The sequence below is a fragment of the Amblyomma americanum genome, chromosome 1, assembly GCF_052857255.1.
Source record: "Amblyomma americanum isolate KBUSLIRL-KWMA chromosome 1, ASM5285725v1, whole genome shotgun sequence".
NCBI classification, from domain to species: domain Eukaryota; kingdom Metazoa; phylum Arthropoda; class Arachnida; order Ixodida; family Ixodidae; genus Amblyomma; species Amblyomma americanum.
In genome coordinates, this window is record NC_135497.1 from 161176454 (window position 1) to 161198490 (window position 22037).

Sequence of the window (22037 nt, forward strand, 5' to 3'; positions counted from 1 at the left end):
AAATGAAGGAGGGAAAGATGAAATTGAAAACTGAAAGTTGCATTTCGAAGAAAGGGGTGGCGCTGCGCAGTTGCGGAACACCTGTGGCTAGGTCTGACTAGGGAGCGAGAGAGAAAAAAGGCGACGGAGTCGGCAGCGGCCACCTGCACCGTGCGTAACGTCACTTGTGCTCCGACATACGCCAGCTCGCGCGAAGCGCGGTGTTGACTAGCGTAGTGAAGCTTTTCGCTTCTAAAAAATTGGCTGTGGTTTAGCTCTGGTTAACCCTAGTTTTATTGTGAAAGCTTCGTTTCCTCGGCACGTCGTCTACGCAGCGTCTCATTCCGACGCTCTCGAGAATTCAAAGCGGTCTCTTCCGCAGTCGAAGAGTCACTCCGCGACGTGGCACGACTTCTAGCCGCATCTTCGTTACGACGCTTCTCGAGTCGTGCGGCGCGTTCTTTTGGCGTCTCTTGAGCGCGTTCTGTCGTTGTTGCGTCTCTTTCACGCTCTCCAAAAAGACTACAATACACTGATGGGAAGCACACACACGCACGCCCCAACACACACACACACACACACACACACACAGATATATATATATATATATATATATATATATATATATATATATATATATATATATATATATATATATATATATACCTCCCGCGAGGCGAAACCTCCTCTCCCTCTACCTCAGCGGAGCACATCTGGAGGAGCGAGCGGCGATGGCAACGGCGTCGACGGCGGCGCCATCTGTTGGAGCGCGGCGGTGGTGTTGCTAGGCAACGGCGGTTCAAGGTCGTACGTCGGCCACGGCATACGTCTGAAATGCGCGACCAGCTGAAGTGGCTCGCAGGCTGGCGTAATAAAGCTTTCGCTTAAAAAAAGACGTGGGCATAGTCAGTCGAATGGCCACAGCCTTTCGCCGAACACACTGAAGAAATTCCAGTGTCTCAATTTTTACCTCTCCCTTCCCTTTCACCCTCTAGATAAATGTAAAACGCCGTGTTGTGCGTGCAGGCTAGCTGCCTTTTATTTACCATAGCCTATCGACGGCTGTAACGGCCGCCTTCTGTCACTGCAAAGCCATCCGTAGTTGCGTACAATAACTAATTCTTTAAATACACCTCCGGCCTTCACGGCGCAGAAAAGAGTATCCGAACTATTGCTCTATTTATTAAAGTCTACTGCGTAAACAAGACAGCTTTTAATTACCATTTTACAGTGGATTTCGATGCGCAACTAAACTTGTGGCTGACCATGTCTTCTCCCGCGTTGGCCCGCGTTCCATTTTTCGTCAGAGGGCATCAGCGCCGCTCTGTGCCGTGGCTGGACATACGCTGCCGCGACCGCAGCGCAGTGACATCTGCCGCCGCTCACAGTAACAACCGAACCGACATCCGCTTCCGGTGTTTCAACCAACCAGTTGTGGCCGCTGTGGCAGATTTTGACGCTTTTTATTATGACACAAACTCGGAATACGGACCGTGGACTCAGAATTCAGCGATCCTGGTTGTCCAGCATAGATGTGCGTTTCTTTTTAGGTTTTTTGCGTGTATGTTTTGACCGCTCATTAAGCTCCCGAAAGCGCAGTTTTCCTGTGTTCCGGCGTGGTCTAGTGGTTAAGATACCTGGCTTTCACCCAGGATACCCGGGTTCAAATCCCGGCGCCGGAGTTTGGGCTCATGGTGTAATGGTTAGCACTCTGGACTTTGAATCCGGCTATCCGAGTTCGAATCTCGGTGGGACCAGCGTTTTTTTTTTCGTTCCGCTCTTTTTTTTGCCACATTAGGTTGTTTGAGCGAATGATTTCCAAAATACACATAAATAGTGAGTTAGAAAGAAAAGAAAAATATTTTCACAGACAAACTGTCAGCCGAGGCTTAAGTCAGCTTTGAAGCGCTGCAGGGCGATTAAATCCGGCCCTTTTTTGAGCACAAAGTAAAAACTAATCGCGTAAGGCACGCAGCAAACCCGGTACTAACGCACCGTCCACTGATGACTTGCTGCAGTGCCTACGGTGACCAAATGGGACTGGTCGCGCTACTGTACCGCGTCTTTTGCATTCTTTTGCTCGCCACTTGGTGCAAGGGCAGTGATAGACACCGCCGACTGCGTGGTCGTTATTTCTGAGAGCGACGAAGCAAACGAAAGTGCATGCCCTGGTAGTTGTTGTTCTCAGGTGGAATGGCTATGCTGCGATACAATTCGCGCTACAGGGATTAGAGAACAACTCTCTCTTCGTTTCTTATAGTTGACACGCATCATCTTTTCTGTGCCTACGAACTCGCCATCGGCACTGCATCCACCACAATTTGTTTATTTAAATGTTAATCAGTTAATAGTAATTATTTGACTAGCTGATTCGTATGATTTATTGAATGACTGACGTCCGACGCGGCTAATAGTATGCCCCTGAAAATATTTCCTTTCGATTTCGGTCACTATACTTTTAGGAGTTTGTGAAAGTGCTCGCTGAATTAGACGCCTGGTGTATAATGTTTTGTCGACCTATTTTGCTCCCGCTTGCAGCATTCCTCTGTTCCGGCAGGCTATGTGTGACTGTTCGAAAGATATCTATCAGAGGGACAATTTGGAACGAAATTTGAAAGAAGATCTTCCAATTACACCGCATGGAATACATCTGCTTCCTGTAGAAAACGAGGGGGCGTGTTCTAAAGTATGTTTATGCTTCTGCATAACGTGTGGACGGCTCGAATGGCTGTCTGGCACGAGGATGTCGATGTTAGGTCAACGCGAGACTCAGATATCTATGGTTTATTAACGTTTTCTACAAGTATCAGAGAGAATAGCCTGCTTGGCATTGCGGTAATCGGCTGCGGCAAAGATGGAACTATATAGGCGATGACGCCATCCCTTCCTTGTTTTGCAGGTTACTTCTCACTGCTGATATCGCCACCGATCGTATAGCCTGTCATCAATCCACCTCGTACCGCAGCGGCTGCGTTTCGATGGAGGCTCAGTGGCCCGCGACAGCTGCTCCCTTGCTGCGGCGGCCACCATCCCCGCCCTGCGACTGCACAGCCAGCAACACGCAGCCTTCCTGGGCTCCTCCACCACGGCGGAGTTGATGGGGATCCGGCTCGGGCTGGACCTGCTGCTCACCCTCAGCCCTCCGCCGCCCAGGAGTGCTCTGATGTGCGACTCCCGCGTCGCCCTCAGCCGCCTGCAATCTAATGGCCGCGGTACCCCACTAGTGCGGGAAATTCGCTCGCGCATCGAGCGCCTCGCGCAGAGAGGTTGTGCCGTGCGTGCACAGTGGGTGCCCGGTCACTGCGGCATCGCCGGCAACGAAGAAGCCGACGACCTCGCGACCGCTGCACACCAACTACCTGCCAGCGATCTGCCCCTTGCGCTGGAGGACGTGCGTGCGGCCATCCACGACCATCTCCGAAAGCAGCACCCCGACCCACGCATCGCGGGAGGTGAGCGCATCGACAGTGTCACCGGCTGTCGCGCACTTACACGGTCGCAACGTGCAATGATCCTCCGCGCGCGCATTGGCTGCGTGTGGCCCGGGGAACGACGGGTGCGTCACGGAATCGCGACGAGTGATGTGTGTGACGGATGCGGTGCAGTGGAAACACTAGAACATCTGCTCCTTCGCTGCTCCGCGTTCGCCGATGCTCGTCGGGATATGCTCGCGGCCTATAGGGCGCAGGGCATACTACCAGACTCCATCAAGACGCTATTGTGGCCGCAGGGCAGTGCGCGCACTCGTGAGCGAACTTTGGTGAGCCTCTGTGCATTCCTCGAACACACGGGCTTGACGTCCCGTCTGTTCTCCGTCAGGTAGTTACACGCAGTGACCGAACGCTCCGCGAGTTCTACCTTGAACGATTAATAACTGGACGCCCCACTCCAGTTGTAACCTACACAGTGCTGTGCGCGTGTGTGATTTAATTCCTCTAAAATGAACTAATCACGCGCACAACCTGGACACATTACTTATTGTGTAAATAGTTTGTACATATTACTTCTCCCCCTGTCCTCTATTCCTGTCCCCTCACCTCTTTCATTTCATTTCTCCATTCTGCCTGCTGTCCTTTATTTCCGCTGCCCCAGCTCAGGTGCTTAAGTATCGATGGCAGATGCCGGGGCTAGCAAAAATCTTTTCCTTCCTTTTTACTATTATTTTCAAGAAAACCACTACCACCACCGCCTGCAGTAAGCCGCCGCCTGTGTCAACTATCTACCACAAGCGGAAAAATGAAAATGAAAATTGGTTTTGGGGGAAAGGAAAAGGCGCAGTATCTGTCTCACATATCGTCGGACACCGCAACCGCGCCGTAAGGAAAGGGATAAAGGAGGGAGTGAAAGAAGAAAGGAAGAAAGGGGTACCGTAGTAGAGGGCTCCGGAATAATTTCGACCATCTGGTGATCTTTAACGTGCACTGACATCGCACAGCACACGGGCGCCTTAGCGTTTCGCCTCCATCGAAACGCAGCCGCCGCGGTCGGGTTCGAACCCGGAAATGGACGCGCTGTGTCCCCCTTTCCGCTCCTAACAATAATGTTTGGTTTTTGGTGAAAGGAAATGACGCAGTATCTGTCTCATATATCGTTGGACACCTGAACCGCGCCGTAAGGAAAGGGATACAGGAGGGAGTGAAAAAGAAAGGAACGAAAAGGTGCCGTAATGGAGGGCTCCGAAATAATTTCGACCACATGCGGATCTTTAACGTGCGCTGACATCGCACAGCACATGGGCGCCTTAGCGTTTTGCCTCCTTAAAAACGCAGCCGTCGCGGTCTGGTTCGATCCCGGGAACTCAGGATCAGAAGCCGAGCGCCCTAACCACTGGTCCACCGCGGGGGGTACCACTCCCAACAAGAATCTCAAGTCGCTGCGCAAAGCAACAGTAACCTCACTCGTGCTCCAGATGGAGCCAGTGCGCGCGTCAGCAGCACGCGCGGCGACGCTCCTTCGTCAGACGACTCGTTGCAGTCGAGTCAGTTGGATGGCTCCCAAGCGGACCAGTGATTCCACGGCAAGCGGTTCAGAGAAGCACCAAAGGAAGCCGGATTCCTCAAAACCAAACGCCAGAAAAAATTTAAAGAACTTTCGAAATTCTGAAGTGTGTTCGGGGAAATCTGTGGCCATTCGACTGGGGTGACATTTGCAAAAAAAAAAAATTGACTGTGGTTTAGCTCTGGTTATAACCCTAGTTGAATTGCGAAACCTTCATTTCCTCGGCACGTCGTCTACGCAGCGTCTAATTCCGACGCTCTCGAGAACTCAAACCGATCTCTTCCGCAGTTGGAGTCACTCCGCGACGTGGCAAGACTATATATATATATATATATATATATATATATATATATATATATATATATATATATATATATATATATATATATATATATATATATATATATATAGCAGACAAGGTAAAGTAAATGAGGGGCCCGTTTGACAAACTTATGAAGGGAGCGAACAGTCACCGAAACCAAAGTGCATAGGGGAACGTTCTTTTTTTTAATGTGTTGTGCTTATCGGTGGGATAATATTATTTAGATTAATAAATCGCTTAAAGAAAATTACTTATAAAGCAGCAGAAAAAAACAACCACGCCGCCGGTGGGATCCGAACCCACGACCTCCGAATATCGCGTCCGGTGCTCTTACCAACTTAGCTACGTCGACGGCTGTCCAATCTGCTGCTCTCGTGGGTATTTATGTTTATTTTGATGTACGCGAACCTTGAGAGTGTTCAATAGCGCCACCCTCGACCATAGCGGCGGATTTAGCGATTTATTAATCTAATCACCGATAAGCACAACACATTAAAAAAAAATAACGTTCCCCTATGCACCTTGGTTTCGGTGACTGTTCGCCTCTTCATAAATATATATATATATATATATATATATATATATATATATATATATATATATATATATATATATATATACCTCCCGTGAGGCGACACCTCCTATCCCTCTACTCTAGCGGAGCACATCCGGTGGAGCGAGGAGCGATGGCAACGGCGTCGATGGCAGCGCCATCTGTTGGAGCGCGGTTGCGGCGTTGCTGCACAACGGCGGCTCAAGGTCGTTCGTCGGCCACGGCGTCCGGCATACGGCCGAGGTGCGCGACTAGCCGAAATGTCTCGCAGGTTGCCGTAGTAAAGCTTTTGCTTTAAAAAAAAGGCATAGTCAGTCGAATGGCCACAGCCTTTCGCTGAACACACTGAAAAATCTCCAGTGTATTTCAATTTTTCCTCTCCGTTCCCTTTCACCCTCTAGATAAATGTAAAACGCCGTGTTGTGCGTGCAGGCTACCTGCCTTCTATTTACCATCGGCGATCGACGGCTGTAGCGGCCGCCTTCTGTCACTGCAAAGTCATGCGTAGTTGCGTACAATAGCTAATTCTTCTTTAAATACATATCCGGCCTTTACGGCGCAAAAAAGAGTATCGGAACTTATGCTTCTAATTATTGAAGTCCATTGCGTAAACAAGACAGCTTTTAATTACCCTTTTACACTGGAATTCGATGCGCAACTAAACTTGTGGCTGAACATTTTTACTCTTGCGTTGGCCGCGTTCCATTTTTCGTCAGAGAGCAATAGCGCCGCTCTATGATGCTGCTGGACATTGCGCTGCAGCGACCGCAACACACATAGAGTTTCTTATTATTAACTAGAGGGAAAGCTGGCGCCCTGCCTATGGGAGTTTGCATGGAGCTTCCTCGAGACAACCTGTACCGCCATGGGCGCTCTAAGCACCATGGGGCGGAGAGCTACTACTACTACTACTACTACTACTACTACTACTACTACTACTAATAATAATAATAATAATAATAATAATAATTCGCAGTATCTGTCTCATATATCGTTGGACACCTGAACCGCGCCGTAAGGGAAGGGATAAGGGAGGGATTGAAAGAAGAAAGGAAGCAGAGGTGCCGTAGTGGAGGGCTCCGGAATAATTTCGACCACCTGGGGATATTTAGCGTGCACTGACATCGCACAGCACACGAGCGCCTTAGCGTTTTTCCTCCATAAAAACGCAGCCGCCGCGGTCGGGTTCGAAACCGGGAACTCCGGATCAGTAGTCGAGCACCCTAACCACTGAGCCACCGCGGCGGGTGAGCTACTAACTGCAGAACTACTATTTTTTTCCAATGAATATTTAAAAAAAAAACGTTGCTCGATAATCAAGAATATCCTATCATTCAATATCCTGTCCATAAATCGTAACAAACGAGCAGAAAAGCATGTAAATGAAAATTTTGCTCAAAATAAGCAGTGGCTTGCTCTCCTATTGGCCAAGCATTGCAGACCACAAAAGCCAATATTTCGTGCTTGACAGACGCAATTTTAAAAAGAAATATGTTTTAAAAAAATTTTTGTCGCTTTAACAACCTAAATGTTTTGTCCACTGTATTTCAGAAAAGAAAAACCTTTTCTTGGCGTCTTGTGCTGTTGCGTTTTCGCTACTATGACTTTTGCACACTACTTTCACGCCGAAGTGGACGAATGGGACGTCTTTAGTAACGCCACTCTCTGTTCCTAAAAAAAAAAAAAACTACCGTTCCGCACCAAGTAGCTCATCGCCCCATGATGCTTTGCGCGCTATGGAGGGGCAGGTGCAGCGCCGTTAGTAGTAGTAGTAGTAAAGACTTTTATTCGACCATAATTTATAGGCCGAGCATGTCGACCGCCTGGGCGACCAGAAGCCGCTGTTCTTCTTCCCCTTCAGCGCCAAGCCAGTCGAGCCAGGTGGTGATGGATAGAAAGGGTGGGGGGAAGGAACCCGACTGCTGAGCAGCCGGGCAATAGAATAGGCAATGGGCCAGGTCCGCATAGATTCAGGGGCAGTTGGGACAGGAAGGGTCCGATCGATAGCGATAGTGGAAGAGGCGGGACGGGGTGATAACTGCATTCATCTGAATGTGCCGAAGAAGGCGAGACTCCGGCACCGTGAGTGATGGATGAGGAGGAGGGTAAAGGCGTTTGTCGAGGCGGAGCTCAAGGTAGACCTCTTTTATGGTGCGGCGAAGGGTGAGCCTCCCACCGTCCTCCGAGGGCTTGGGCCAGGGGATCAACGGTGCCCGGAAAAGTGTGTCGCGGGCGAGCTGATGGGCCAGCTCATTGCCGTCAATCCCTGAATGCCCAGGGACCCAGCGGAGGAAAACGATGGAAGGCTGCAGTGCGGAGACCGCTCGCTCGACCTCCTGTTGGAGAGAAGGGGTCAGGGTGCGTTTCTGTATGTGGTGTATAGCGGCTTGTGAGTCTGAATAGACTGTGTACTCTTGGAGAGAGGGAAGGAGGGCAAATGACTGGAGGGCATGCGCAATGGCGAGGACCTCGAGGGACAATGCGTCTGGAGGGTGTAGATACGGCCCGCTGGTGTGGGTTTCAGGAGAAGGGAGGTGTGGATGGTACAGGGCGTAGCCGCAGGAACCTCGAGGAGCCACGAAGGAGGCATCCGTGTAAGCTACACCCTGGGTATCAAAGAGAGGGGAATGGTGCTGTGCGGCCGCATGACGACGTCCGGCGTGCAGGACGGGGGACATGTTGGTCGGGAGGGGAAGGATACGAAGATTGGGAGCGGGGGTGGGAATAGGAGAGGTAAACGGGGAGATTGGAATGGGCGAGATACCCGCTTGAGTCAATAACCACTGACCCTGACGGGTAAGGGAAAGCCGGGCGAGTTGTGAGTCACGATGGAGACTGAGAAGAGAACGAAGAGGATGGAAGAGGCCTGTGGCAAAGAGCTTAGTGGTAGAGGTAGTGATAGGGAGGTTGAGAGCTGCCTTGTAGAGGCCCACAAGGGCAGTCTCGAGAGCGTTAAGTTGAGTCTCATTGAAGGAAGCGTAGGGTGCAAAGTACAAGACTTTGTTGAGGGCCAGCGCGTGGGCAACGCGGCACGCGTGAGCCTCGTGGAGACCTGAGCGTCGAGTGACCACGCGCCGCAGGAGGTGAGTTACAGTACAGAGTGACAGGTGGTGACAGCGCGGTGGAGGGCTTGCACATTCTTAGCCGCATGCAAAGGGAAGCCAAGAACTTTGCACTGTGTGACGACAGGAATGGGAGAGCCAGAAAGGTGGAGAGAGACGAAGTGGTTGTGTGAGCGCTGGTAGGAGGAATGGTTGAGAAGGAGAAGCTCGGATTTCTCAGGAGCAGGAGAGAGGCCAGCGGTGGTGAGAAAGGAGTCGATGAGATCTAGGCCACGTTGCAGGGTGTCCTGTACGTGACCGGGAGAGCCAGATGAACACCAGAGAGTGATGTCATCGGCGTAAAATATATGATGCAGGTCGGGAATTTCAGCTAGCTGGGAGGCGAGAGGGGCCATAGCGAGATTGAAAAGGGTAGGAGAGAGAACAGCACCTTGAGGAGTGCCACGGGTGAGGTGGTGTGGGTTAGACAAGTGGGTATCTACTCGAAAGCGAGCCACACGTTTAGAGAGGAATGAGCGGATATAGGAGTACATGCGGGAGCCACAATCCAAAGAGGCGAGTTGAGAAAGGATGTGATCGTGGCAAACACCGTCAAAGGCCTTGCGCACATCGACAGTCACAAGTGCGTAAATTTGAGTGGGTGTAGGGGACAGGAACGTTTGCTGGAGAATCAGAAACATGTCCTGTGCACAGACGCGGCGTCGGAAGCCAATGAGAGAATGGGGGAAGAACTCCCGTGCCTCAAGGAAATCAGAGAGGCGAGTCAGAGCCATTCGCTCAAGGGTCTTACCAACGTACGACGTCAGGGAGATTGGGCGGAGGTTAGAGAGAGAGGGAGGTTTGCCCGGCTTTGGAATCATAGAAATAAGGGAGGATGTCCAGGAGCTCGGCAAGCAGCCGCTCTCCCAGGCCTCATTGTAGGTTTGAAGGAGGAATTCTTTGGCGCAGTCAGGAAGGTTACGAAGTGTGGTGTATGTAATGGCATCCTCCCCGGGAGCCGAGCGTGTAGAATTAGCAGCCAGAGCAGATTCGAGCTCCCGGAGAGTGAAGCATTGGTCCAGATCGGGGTTAGGTCCACCTGAGTACACCGGGTAGGAGGGTGCCAGAGGGGGCGGGAGGTAGAGAGAGGCGAGTTGATCAAAAACTTCGGAGGGAGTCCCCTGAGTGAGGGCTTTAGCTAGAGTGGGAGCAAGGGCAGGCTTACTGCCAAGGAGGGATTTAAAGAGAGACCATGCGGATCGCGAGTGCAATGCAGAATCAAGGCCATCACAAAGAGCACTCCAACGAGAATGCTCGAGGGAGGCGCAGTGGGCGACGATCTCAGCCCGCAGAGCAGTGATCCGGGAGGAAAGTTGGGCATTGTGTGGTTGGGAGCGAAAGGAGCGTTGAAGACGTTTACGGCGACGCCATAAACGGATAAGGTGTGGATCTGGGTCCTGGATTGGGTAACGAGAGCGAACGCGACGGCTACTGGACGTGAGCGCTGCAGAGATGCGCGACGTCCAGTCGTCGTAGGATTGAAAGGAGTCGGAGGCGAGATTTGTGCGAAAAGCATGCCAGTCAGTGTGAATAACCGGATGACAGCGAGGGATGTGGGAAAGAGAGGTGGTGATATGGATGAGAAAGTGGTCACTTAGAAGAGTTTCGGCTGTCACCTGCCAGTAAAAGGAAAGTGATCCCCGAGAGAAAGTGAGGTCGGGTGTCGTGGAGCGTTGTGAGGCAATACCCGCTCGAGTAGGAGAGCCAGGAGTATTAAGAAGGGTGAGGTGGCGTTCCTGGGCCAGACAATGCAGGAGGCGGCCGGGTTTGAGGGTTTGTGGGTAGCCCCAGAGTGTGTGAGGGGCATTAAAGTCACCACCAAAGAGGAGATGGGAGGTAGAAGGAAGAGAGTGAAGGAATTTGCCCAGAGCAGAGAATAAAGAGGAAGTGACAGGGGGGTTGTAAAAAGACAAAAGGACGAGTGAGATGCGGGAAGAAGGGTGGTAATAAACCACACAAACTAAATATTTAAGGAGGGTGGAGGGGATGTCAATTTGCTCTACGAGCACGTCACTGCGTACATAAATAGACGCAAGTGGCGTAGCCGTAGTGGCATGGTAGGCGCGGTAGCCTGGGACATTGCGGGCCGTCCGGGTCTCCTGGAGAAGGAGAAAATGAGGCAGAGAGGGGCGGGTGAGTAGGTACTGGTGGAGGGGGGTCTTATTGTGGCAAAGATTTCGGCAGTTCCACTGCACAATTTCGAGGTCCTCGCCAAACGCCATTATGAGAGTGGAGAGGAACGCGATGGTACGCGTTCCTTCTTTTTTGCCGGGGGCAGTGACTCATGGACGGATTGGAGCATAGATGTGAAAGATTCCAATTGCTTTGATTGTGCTTGGAGGGTGGTAAGAATCTGGAGAACCGAAGTTTCCACCTGAACCAAGCGAGTGTGATGTGCCTGTGTGGTGGTTTCGACAAGGTCAGCCAAAGGGGCGACCTGGGCGCTGGAGGAGGGAGTGGGGAACGTGGCAAGGTGCTCATTTAGCTTGCTAAGCTGGGAGGTAAGAGAGGAGGTGGTTGTCTGGAGGGTTTGAGTCAAGGCATGTATCTGCTGTTGTAGATCGTGGGAAATGCGCTGCTGCTCTCGCTGCTGGCGTTCGAGCATTGCTAGCCGGAGGTTGAAGGAGCGGCTCGCGTCAGTCAAGGATGGAGAGGGTGGTGTAGTGGAAGAGAGGGACGCTGGCACCGAGGATCCTTTAACTATGGCGGCGAAGGAGCCTGGTGGTGACGTGATCGGAGCTGATGGATATTCATGATTAGAGGAGGAGGAGGAGGGGGTGGTGGGTTGAGTGGCCCGGCGCAAAGCTAGGCGTCGGAGGTATGCAGCTTTAGCACACTCGCGTTGTTTAGCAAGGAGGAAGGGGCAAGTGGGGTCGAGGGAAGGGTGGGTATTCACCTGGCAATGAACGCACCAGGGCTGGGCACACACATGAGCGGAAGGGTCAGCGGGTAGAGGGGCAGCACAGCGACGGCACTTTGCCGGAACGCTGTGCTGGGGGCATTGGTGGGCGCGGTGGCCTAGAGTGAGACAACGGGTGCAGGTGGGAGGCTTAGGTTTATGAGGACGGCACCGGAAGGCAACGCGTTTGAAATATACAAAGTGGGGGATGACGCTACCAGCGAACGTTATGAGCACTGATTGAGTGGATCCCATCATGCGAGCAGCGAGAATATCTGTTTTGAAAGATTCTAGTTCATGCATGAGCTCATCAGGAGTGAAGTGGCCACCGGCGTTATGGATGACGCCGAGGCATGAGATGGGAGGATGGGGGGAATAAGTTTTGATGCTGACAGGCTTACCGTGAAGGTGGAGGTGCGTGACAGAAAGTAGGAGGTGGGCGGTGAGAGGAGAATGAGTTTTTAAAAACACAAGGCTTTGGGCTGGCTTGGCCTGAAGGGGGATGTCTGCACTGGTCTTGGAGGAAAGTTGTGCAGCGGAGGTGACTGCGGCGAGCACGTCGTAGAGAGGCAGCTTGGGATTGAGGGTACCAGGAGGGAGTTGTATGCCAACAGTGATGAGCTCGGAGCGGGGTCGGGTGGCGGAAGCAGGCTTACGGCTGGCACAGATGGTGCTCCAGCCGATTTCCGGGGATGGAAAGTCGTCTACCGGGGACGCCATGAAGTCCATGTCTGCCGACGAATCGTCAGCCTGGGGCGCAATCTGCGACGCTGGTGCCGGGCTGCAGGTCTTGGTGTCAGCGGGTAATGTGGCTGGTGTAGGCGCGGCGGCACCGGCGGCGTCGACGAACGCAGGCGGCTGCGACGCGTCTATGGGCCCAAAGGTGTTGACGTCTCTTAGAGCGTGGAGTTGGCGAGCGGTGGACGCTGCGGCGACGACGAACGCTGGCGGCTGCGCCGCGGCCGTCGATCCGGAGCTCCCAGCGTCGCACACAGTGTTGGTTGCGACAGGATTTTGCGCGGTGGCGTGGGCGGTTGGAGTAGGCCCCGCGGTGGCGGCATCAGTGGGTCTGGGCTGCAGGGGCTTCGTGAGACGCTGCATTGCAGAGGTGCAGGCGCGGCGCGTTAGGGTTAGCGAGGCGCCGCGCCGGTTCAGACTTTTGGAGGCGCTTGAAGGGCCAGCCCGGCAGCGGGCCGTGATGCCGATGGTATCCACGTGCTTCGGAAGCCTTCCGGAAACGATGGAGAGGAAATCCAGGGGCGGGCGAAGCCCTGGATTAGGCCAGGGGCAGGTGAAAGCGGAGCTCGATAGGCAGCCAGCTAAACAGGGCGGCGCCACCTAGCGGATCCTCCAGCGCCGTTAGCTTTTCCTCTAGTTAATAGTAAGAAACTCTATGGCAACGCAGTGACATCGTCGCTGATCACAGTCGCAAGCGAACCGACATCCGCTTCCGGTGTTTCGAAAAACCAGATGTGTTCGCTGCGGCAGATTCTCACGCTTTTTATTATAACACAAACTCGAAATACGGACCCTGGTCTAACAGAATTCAGCGATCCTGCTTTGTCCTGCGTAGATGTGCGTTTCTTTGTAGGTTTTTTTTTCGCATATGTTTTGACCGCTCATTAAGCTCCCGAAAGCACAAATTTCATGTGTGCCGGCGTGGTCTAGTGGCTAGCATACCTGGCTTTCAGCCAGGAGACCCGGGTTCGAACCCTGGCGCCGGAGTTTGGTCTCATGGTGCATTGGTTAGCACTCTGGACTTTGAATCCAGCAATCCGAGTTCGAATCTCGGTGGGACCAGTGTTTTTTTTTCCTGCCCGGGTTCGAACTCCGGCGTAGGAGTTTGGTCTCACGGTGTAATGGTTAGCACTCTGGACTTTGAATCCAGCAATCTGAGTTCGAAGCTCGGTGGGACCAGTGTTTTTTTTTTCGTTCCCGGGTTCGAACCCCGCCGCCGGAGTTTGGTCTCATGGTATAATGGTTAGCACTCCGGACTTTGAATCCAGCAATCTGAGTTCGAAGCTCGGTGGGACCAGTGTTTTTTTTTTCGTTCCCGGGTTCGAACCCCGCCGCCGGAGTTTGGTCTCATGGTATAATGGTTAGCACTCAGGACTTTGAATCCAGCAATCTGAGTTCGAATCTCGGTGGGACCAGTGTTTTTTTTTTCGTTCCCGGGTTCCAACCCCGCCGCCGGAGTTTGGTCTCATGGTATAATGGTTAGCACTCCGGACTTTGAATCCAGCAGTCTGAGTTCGAATCTCGGTGGGACCAGTGTTTTTTTTTCGTTCCCGGGTTCGAACCCTGGCGTCAGAGTTTGGTCTCGATTCCACTCCCGGCCGCCGCAGCGTACGGACGTGTGATGACGGGCTCCGTGGGAGCGGCTACAGCGGCCATGTCTCGCCGCGGAAACAGGTTTTTTGAAACTGACAACGAGTACGAGGTCATCCTACCAAGTCTGCCTACAGGTCGTATAGTTTTTAATACAGTTTTTCTTCACGCTGACGTCCGTGCACGACCGTACCGCGTCGAAGATTTCCGTGACGCGTTGGCTCACCTCAAGTTGCTCCCTGACGTAACCGCCTTGGGGGCGTATCGGATGAGTCACGTCTGGGCGGTGACTTTCGACAGTGCTCACGCTGTCAAGAAGATGCTCGCCGCTGGTGAAATGCAAGTGAAGGAACGTCGGTGTTTGATAATTGACCCAGCAAACCAAGATGTTCGAATGAAGATTCACTGGTTGCTTCCCGGAGTGTCAGATGAAGACGTGCGGGCGGCCTTTGTGCCGTACGGAAAAGTAACTGATGTCAAGGCTGAGCGTTGGCGGGTACAAGGCGTCACCGATAAAGGGTCGACAACGCGCCTGGTGTCTCGTTCGCTGAGAGCGGGAGTCAAGCTGGACAATTTTCCGCATCAGGTGAGCATCGCTGGTGAATTGGCCCTGGTTGTGGTACCGGGCAGGGCCCCCCTCTGCTTGCGCTGCCGTGGCAAGGGTCATGTTCGGCGTGATTGCAAAATTCCGCGGTGTGATGCGTGCCGTCGGTTCGGGCATGAGGAGAGTGAGTGTGCGCGAACGTATGCCAGCGTGACCGGACGCTCTTCTAACGAAGGAGCGTCCGATCTGATGATGGATGAGCTTGACGCCGAAGAAGCAGCGACGGCAAAGGGAGGCAACGTTTTGGAGACACTGGTGCCCCTTTCAACCAGTGTCGCAGAGGGGAGCGGGAGGCTTGAGCCTGCATCCAGTGTCCTGCAAGACGGTTTGCCTGATGAGAAGGCTGCTGTGTTGGAAGACGCCGCCGCCCGTCCTAACGAAGCTTCGGAGAACGCTGAAAGTCAGCAGGAGGAAATGGTGGTCTCCTTGGCTGCAAGCAGCAGTCAGGCTGGAAAGCGACCACGAGAAAAGAATTCCGATGCGCCGCATACTCCTGAAGAAGGCGCTGAAGAACCCCCGGCGAAAGCTCCTGGAGTGAGGCGTCCGTCTTGCTCCTGGAGTGAGGCGTCCGTCTTTCAAGCCGCGGCCTAACGTTCCGCCCGACCCGCGGCAGGCGGCCAAGCCGCCTCCGTAGTTAGGTCGACCGCGTGCACCTGGGTGCCTTCGCGCGCAGCGGCAGCATCGACGGAGAACAGGCAGCGTCGCCTTTCAAGTTTCCTAGTCAGCGCAACCATGGACTATTGTGAGTTCAGCGACGTTGCTGCACGTAGCCTCCTTGTTCACAAAGTAAACAATAGGCGGTACAAATTGCTTTAAAAAGAAAAGATGGAGGGGAAAAAAGATGCAGCATTACGTATAGCAACGCTTAACGTGAGAGGGCTAGCCGCAAAGCGGCGGCAGTATCAATTAAATCGCCTTCTACTAGAAAATGACATCGACATCGCGGCTATACAAGAGACAAAAGTAGAATCTGAAGAGCAAACTGACCGCATGTTGTTACCTTTTCGATCCCGCTATGACATCTGTGTGAGTCATGCCGTTGGCACTTCTGGGGGTGTTTTGCTTTTGATGCGAAACTCAATTGGTATTGTTGTAGAGTGTGCAAAAGTAGACGCAAGTGGTCGTCTTATTGTTTGCGATTTTTTCTTTGTTCAGATGAAATGGCGAGTGATCTGTATATATGCCCCGAACAAGCAACAAGAGCGCAGAGTTTTGTTTGAGGAACTTGTGCCCCATGTCAGTGCAGAGCGAAATTTTGTTTTACTCGGTGACTTTAATTGTGTTTGTATGCCTGAAGATAGGGCAAGGAGGCACCCTTTGCGCGACCGCAGCGCTCTTTACTTGAACACGTTGATCACAGAGCAAAAGTTCGAAGATGTAGGTTTGCTGCTATCGAATTCTAGTCTGCCACAGTACACTCATTTCCAGCGCGATTCTCACGCTAGACTTGATAGAGCTTACATATCCGTCGCCCTCGTGCCACTGTGTACCCATTACATGGTGAAACATGTATCATTCAGTGACCATAGCCTCGTTACGTTTACATTAGGTACAAAACAAAGGAATTCGCGCTTTAACTGGCATCTTTGGAAGATGAATAACAAACTTCTCGAAGACGAGACCTTCGTTAGCAAGACACAGGATAGTATACGAGGAGTACTGACAAGTGGGTCTAATAGTTTTGTTTGCGCGTGGGAGTGTTTCAAAGAAAACGTTAAGATGAGCGCAATCGAACTGAGTACTGCGAAACAACACAAAAGAAAACAGGCTGAGAAGAAATTACAATGCCAGCCGGATTTGTTACTCAGTCAAGAATGTGCGCAGCCGGGACTGCGCAGTACAGAAATCAGAGATGTTCGTAAGCAGCTGGAAGTGCTAGACAATGATAAGTACAAGGGAGCAGTTATACGGGCACGGGCAGAAAAGCTTTGGGTTAGTGAAATGCCAACGAAGCGGGCACTTGCGGATGAAAAGAGCTACGCAGCGAAAAATGATATCCAAGAGATTAGGCTCGAAAATGTAGTCACCCGAGACAAGGAAATGACTAAAAGAGCCTTTGTCGAACACTACAGCGAATTATTTGGGTGCAGAGACAAACTTGAAGAGGGTTTTGAAAGCACGTTTTTGTAGCTCATGCCAAAACTCAACGAAGAAAGGAAATCATTTCTAGAAGTTCTAGTTACAATCCAAGAAATTGAAAAAGCCATAGATGATCTTAGTCCGGGCAAAACGCCTGGTCCAGACGGTTTGAGCGCGGCTTTCTATAAGCGGGTTCGAGAAGAAGTGGCAGAGGCATTACACGCTGTTTTAATGGAGGCGTACGAAAAGAAAGAGCTGCCACCGTCTTTCCGGCGAGCGCATAAAGTACTAATTCCTAAGAGTAATGATCGCGAGAAGCAGCAGTTGGTTTCGTCTTTCAGACCTATAACGTTAACGAATGTGGATTATAAAATCTATATGAAGGTGCTAGCAAGGAGATTGCAAACTGTCATCAGAGATGTTGTGGGACCACACCAGACCACACCAAAGGAAGGTCAATAACCACTAACATTCACATTATGAGGAGCATTTTAGAGTGTTGTGACGTTTTCTCAATGCGCGCAGCTCTGTTACAGGTTGATCTTGAAAAAGCTTTCGATCGCGCCCATCACGACACACTTTTCAGCATATTGGAATATGTAAACTTGGGCTCAGTGATTTCGGATGGTGTGAGAATGACATACAAGGGGTGTTTCGCAAATATTGTAGTCAACAAAGAACTCACCGATAGTATCGAAATCCATTCTTCTGTCAGGCAAGGGTGCCCCTTATCACCCTTGCTATTTGCCATATATCTTGAGCCGTTTTGCTTGAAAGTACTGTACAATGAAAGGGTTAGAGGCTTCCAGTTAATGTCAACAGAAGTGAAGGTGCTTTCGTATGCTGATGATATTGCTATTATTTGCAAGGACAAAGAAAGTGTCAAGGAGGCCCTGAACGATGCCACAGCATACTGCAGATGTACCGGCAGTATTATAAACTGGAACAAATGCCTCGGTTTCTGGCAGGGGGAGTGGGAAGACTCTCCTTCCTTATTTCAAAATGTTCAGTGGTCAGACGTGCCTACAAAGTATCTAGGCGTACCAACTCAGCACTACAAGGACACGACACAGTATTGGCGAGAAGAAACTGAGCATGTGCGTTCAAAAACAACTAAATGGGGTGGCAGGGATTTTTCCATTTTTGCTCGCGCAACAGTGTGTAACCTTTTCCTTGTCGCGAAAGTATGGTACGTGCTGCAGGCGATGTTCATGACAAGAATGTGTGTTCAGAAGCTGCACAGAGTGTTAGCTGTGTATGTGTGGGGATCAACATGGGAGCGCACGAGCCGGACAAACTTGTTTCGCTCAGTGCAGAATGGTGGTTTGGGTCTTGTACATTTGTTTTTAAGGCAAGTTGTCTCGAGATTCATTTTCCTGCGAGACCAAAAGGATCCCTTTTTGAGGACAGTGATGCAAGTGCGGCTGCAAAACTTTTTACCCGAATTTCTGGTTTGTACGCAAGGGTTTCATCGTCGAGGTGTGCAGGGGTATTTGCGTGAAGTACATGGTTGGAGCCTTTCAAATATTGAAAGTGCGATTCTCGATGCAGTACCTTAGTGGCGTAAAACGTAGGCGGCTCTATACGGACCTGTGAGATTTGATGTTACCAGTGCCAATTTATCGCATACTGAATGGTGATGGTCAGGGTTATGCTGTTCTTAAAAGAGTGAAGAAGATGGCCGTGCGGCCATCGGCGAAAACTTTCTTATTCCACTTACATAGTGGCACACTGCCCGTGAAGCCATGGTTGGAAGAGAAGGGGATATATGTCCCATGGGGCACAAACTGTTTAATATGCCGCAAGCCAGAAACTGTAGAACATATATTCTTCGATTGTTGGGATGCAGTCTTTCTTTGGGACATCCTGCAAAGGACGCTAAAGAAAGACCTTCCAATAACGCCGTATGGCATCCGTTTTTTGCCAGTTGATAACGAAGACGGTGCACCGTATAATTTGTTCATGCTGTTGGTACTGCATGGCGTATGGAAGACACGAATGGGTGCCCATCATGCAGATCAAAATGTGCGACCCGCTAGAGAGTACTTTGTTGAGAGTATTGCTTATCTAAGAGATGTGTATAAGGAAAAAGTTGATAAACCGGAATGGTACACTCTTTTGAATGACCTTGTTGCCCTGAAATGGTTTTAACCTACGAGTGCTGTCTTTGTTCAGATAGCACCTTTTAATGTGTTGTATTTGTTTTTCCTGCCTAGTCGGCAATAAAGAAAAAGAAAGTCGGAGTTTGGTCTCATGGTGTAATGGTTAGCACTCTGGACTTTGAATCGAGCAATCGTAGTTCGAATCTCGGTGGTACCAGCATTTTTTTTTCGTTCTCTTTTTTTGCCACATTTAGGTTACTGAAGCAAGACGCCATGAAAAAATCTTGCACCCACAGGACTGCCAATAGTTTTTATTATCAGGTTCAGAGGCTCGTTACTGCAGGATACCCCCTCAACGTCTTAGCAGCTGTAGCGGAGGGGATGCTGAAAAAGTTAAAACTTTCTGCCACTGTCGACCATAGTACCAGAAACAAAAATGTGTCTGTGATACCCTACATTCATGTTGTATCGCATAATTTGAAAAGAATTGGTAAGAGAGCCGGAGTAGATGTCTTTTCAGCTCCTGTGAAATTGAGAAGTCTGTGCGCGCGTGTAAATGGCCCCAAAAAGTCAAATGAAGGTGAACCCATCTGCACAAAAAAGCATGAGGTAAAATTTGTGAAGTGCGTAGAGAATCTGGTTTATTCGATCCCTTTGAGTTGTGGTGGTGCATATGTTGGACAAACTGGTCGTTGTTTGAACGATAGGCTGAGGGAGCACAAAAATGATGTCAAAATCGCTGCCCGCCACATTCGTGTTCACTGTCGTGATTGTTCGTGCCAGCCTCTGTATGACAAAAGCAGAATTGTTGATAGACACAAAGATCAGCTGACTAGAGAACTTATCGAAGCGTCTGAGATCTTGAAGATGCGTCAGAGGTGCGTAAGCACCCCTTCTGTCGCTATCTTGCAGAAAGAACATGAATTTTTGCACACGTGTTAGCCTTGTGCTATTATATACGTGCCTGGTTGGAGGGATATCTGTCACGGTTCTGTGTGTGTTTTTTTCTGTTTTTCTTTTTTTTTCAGTGTCCCTAGCGCCTCTATAAGCATGGCTCACTGAATAAAACATTCTGTTGTTAGTCAGCGCTGTGTATCGTCCTTTCTTGTCCTCTGGCCTTGTGCCGTTGCGCTGTTTCACTGGAAATCATGTCAGACCAACGTGCCCATCAGTTACTGTTGTACCCTGTATAAGTTAAATCAGTGGCGTTGTTAGCACCAAGAACTTCAATAACACTTCTGTTGGGCCTAGTTGGTGCATGATAACACTACAGATGATCGATGTGCGCAAAACATCAGACAATCCACGTACACCTGTCCTTGTGTTTCTCTTGTGTACGTGAATTGTCTAATGTTTTGCGCACATCGATCATCCGTAGCACCAAGAAGTTTGTACGCTCGAATAAGAACATTTATTTTCCCGCTTGAAGTCCTCAGTTGTTTGGACAAAAAACTAAGCAGTTTTCGTAGTCGTAACGTACTTCCTGAGGCCAGTTTCAGCCTAGTCTCCTCTAGTTACGTTTTCTTTCGAAGCGAAAGCTTCACTATGCTAGGTAAAACCGCTCTTCGCTTGTCGCTAAATTTGACCTTCCCAGAGAAAATAATAATAATAATAATTATAATAATAATAATAATAATAATAATAATAATAATTTTGGGGGGAAGGAACTCGCGCAGTATCTGTCTCATATATCGGCGGACACCTGAACCGCGCCGTAAGGGAAGGGGGAAAGGAGGGAGTGAAAGAAGAAAGGAAGAAAGAGGTGCCGTAGTGGAGGGCTCCGGGATAATTTCGACCACCTGGGGATCTTTACCGTGCAGTGACATCGCACAGCACGCGGGCGCCTTAACGTTTTTCCTCCACAAAAACTCAGCCGCCAGAGGTGATGCTTTCGCGGGGTTGAGGTGTCCACCGAGATGTCGAGATCCGAGATCTACTGCGCCCTTTCCTTTCTTCAAAACACATGTTTTCGCATTCCTCCCCATAAGCAGACCTAAGTGCCCTCGATTGCGCTTCACCTCCACCGAAACGCGGCCGCCGCGGCTGGCTTCGAACCCGGGTACTCCGGCTCAGTAGACTGGCTGGGCTCGCGGCGCCTGCGCGTTCGTTCGCTGCTCTGTTCCACGCAAGACGATGGCAAACGCCGACGTGCATGAGTTTTGCCGCTCCTATTTCGACGAGCTTGTGGGGCCTACGCGGGCTCGGTACGAATCCAAGGTGGAAATGTGCGGCGGCGTGGACCCCTACGCACTACGCGTTGGGACGGACTCCGCTCCCGATGCCGACATGCTGCCAAGCACGACGCACGTTGATATTATCAATTACTTAGTGTTATCAGCTAGCTACGTGTCTCTTGAACAGATGAAGGCATACAAGTCTCTTGAGGCCCATAATTACTTCACCAGTGGACGGGTAAAAAGTGTGACTGCCATGCGAGTGCCATCGAAGCGTGTCGTCGTTCTGAGCGAGGGGAGGTTCCTTAACGTCGAAGCATGTAGGCGCGGAAGCGCGCGTTTGTGTGTCCGGGTATTTAAAATATCGATTTGTACTCTAATATTTGTGGCTTACGTGCCGCCCGCAGCACGCATTATACTGTGCGGTCGCTTTGTTTCCATTGGCAGATACAAGTTCGTGCATGTAGGGTACGTGCGAGTGCAAAATGATTGCGACTGAAAGAAATGGAGCTATCGGCATACGTTTACAGCCTCAGATGAAATGCTGGAATGCACTGTAGCCTTAAATTATCGATGAAATTCGTAGTTGGGTGTTTGAAGTGCTCATGCTGCATCTGGGCAACATGTCATGCCGTAGTCAGCCATGCCACTGACCTGAAATGTCCGAAAAAGTGTATGAACGCGCATGCTTCATCAGCTGGTAACGTTACCAGGCAACTCGGTCGCGAGGCAGCGGTATACAGTATTTTTTCCCCGAGGACACGCATCCCGTTAACTTTTTCGGGCGATAGAATGTTTCTGCATTTTGTTCCAATCGAAATGCGGCTGCCGGAGCCAGAATCGTACTAGCAATCCTCAGATCAGTGACTTCTTACGAAGGATGTAGATTGCTGTCAAC

General features: G+C 50.8%; 1 protein-coding gene, 3 non-coding genes and 1 pseudogene across 4 annotated transcripts; all 5 read left to right on the plus strand.

Annotated features, from left to right (window-relative positions):
* The first annotated feature begins 1589 nt into the window (after positions 1 to 1589).
* TRNAE-UUC (transfer RNA glutamic acid (anticodon UUC)) lies at positions 1590 to 1661 on the plus strand. The gene has a single exon. It is a non-coding gene; the product is annotated as a tRNA-Glu (tRNA).
* A 3-nt stretch (positions 1662 to 1664) lies between these two features.
* Positions 1665 to 1736, plus strand: TRNAQ-UUG (transfer RNA glutamine (anticodon UUG)). The gene has a single exon. It is a non-coding gene; the product is annotated as a tRNA-Gln (tRNA).
* An 11844-nt stretch (positions 1737 to 13580) lies between these two features.
* On the plus strand, positions 13581 to 13652 carry TRNAQ-UUG (transfer RNA glutamine (anticodon UUG)). The gene has a single exon. It is a non-coding gene; the product is annotated as a tRNA-Gln (tRNA).
* A 559-nt stretch (positions 13653 to 14211) lies between these two features.
* On the plus strand, positions 14212 to 15375 carry LOC144114531 (uncharacterized). Its single transcript, XM_077648340.1, has one exon. It carries the CDS (start codon positions 14212 to 14214, stop codon positions 15373 to 15375), a length of 1164 nt encoding a protein of 387 aa, XP_077504466.1.
* Positions 15376 to 17675: 2300 nt separating this feature from the next.
* On the plus strand, positions 17676 to 19014 carry LOC144136690 (uncharacterized; annotated as a pseudogene).
* Positions 19015 to 22037: the final 3023 nt, after the last annotated feature.

Excerpts from the sequence above, each read along its gene's own strand:
- LOC144114531 (XM_077648340.1), top strand. The coding sequence starts at position 14,212 with ATGACGGGCTCCGTGGGAGCGGCTACAGCGGCCATGTCTCGCCGCGGA.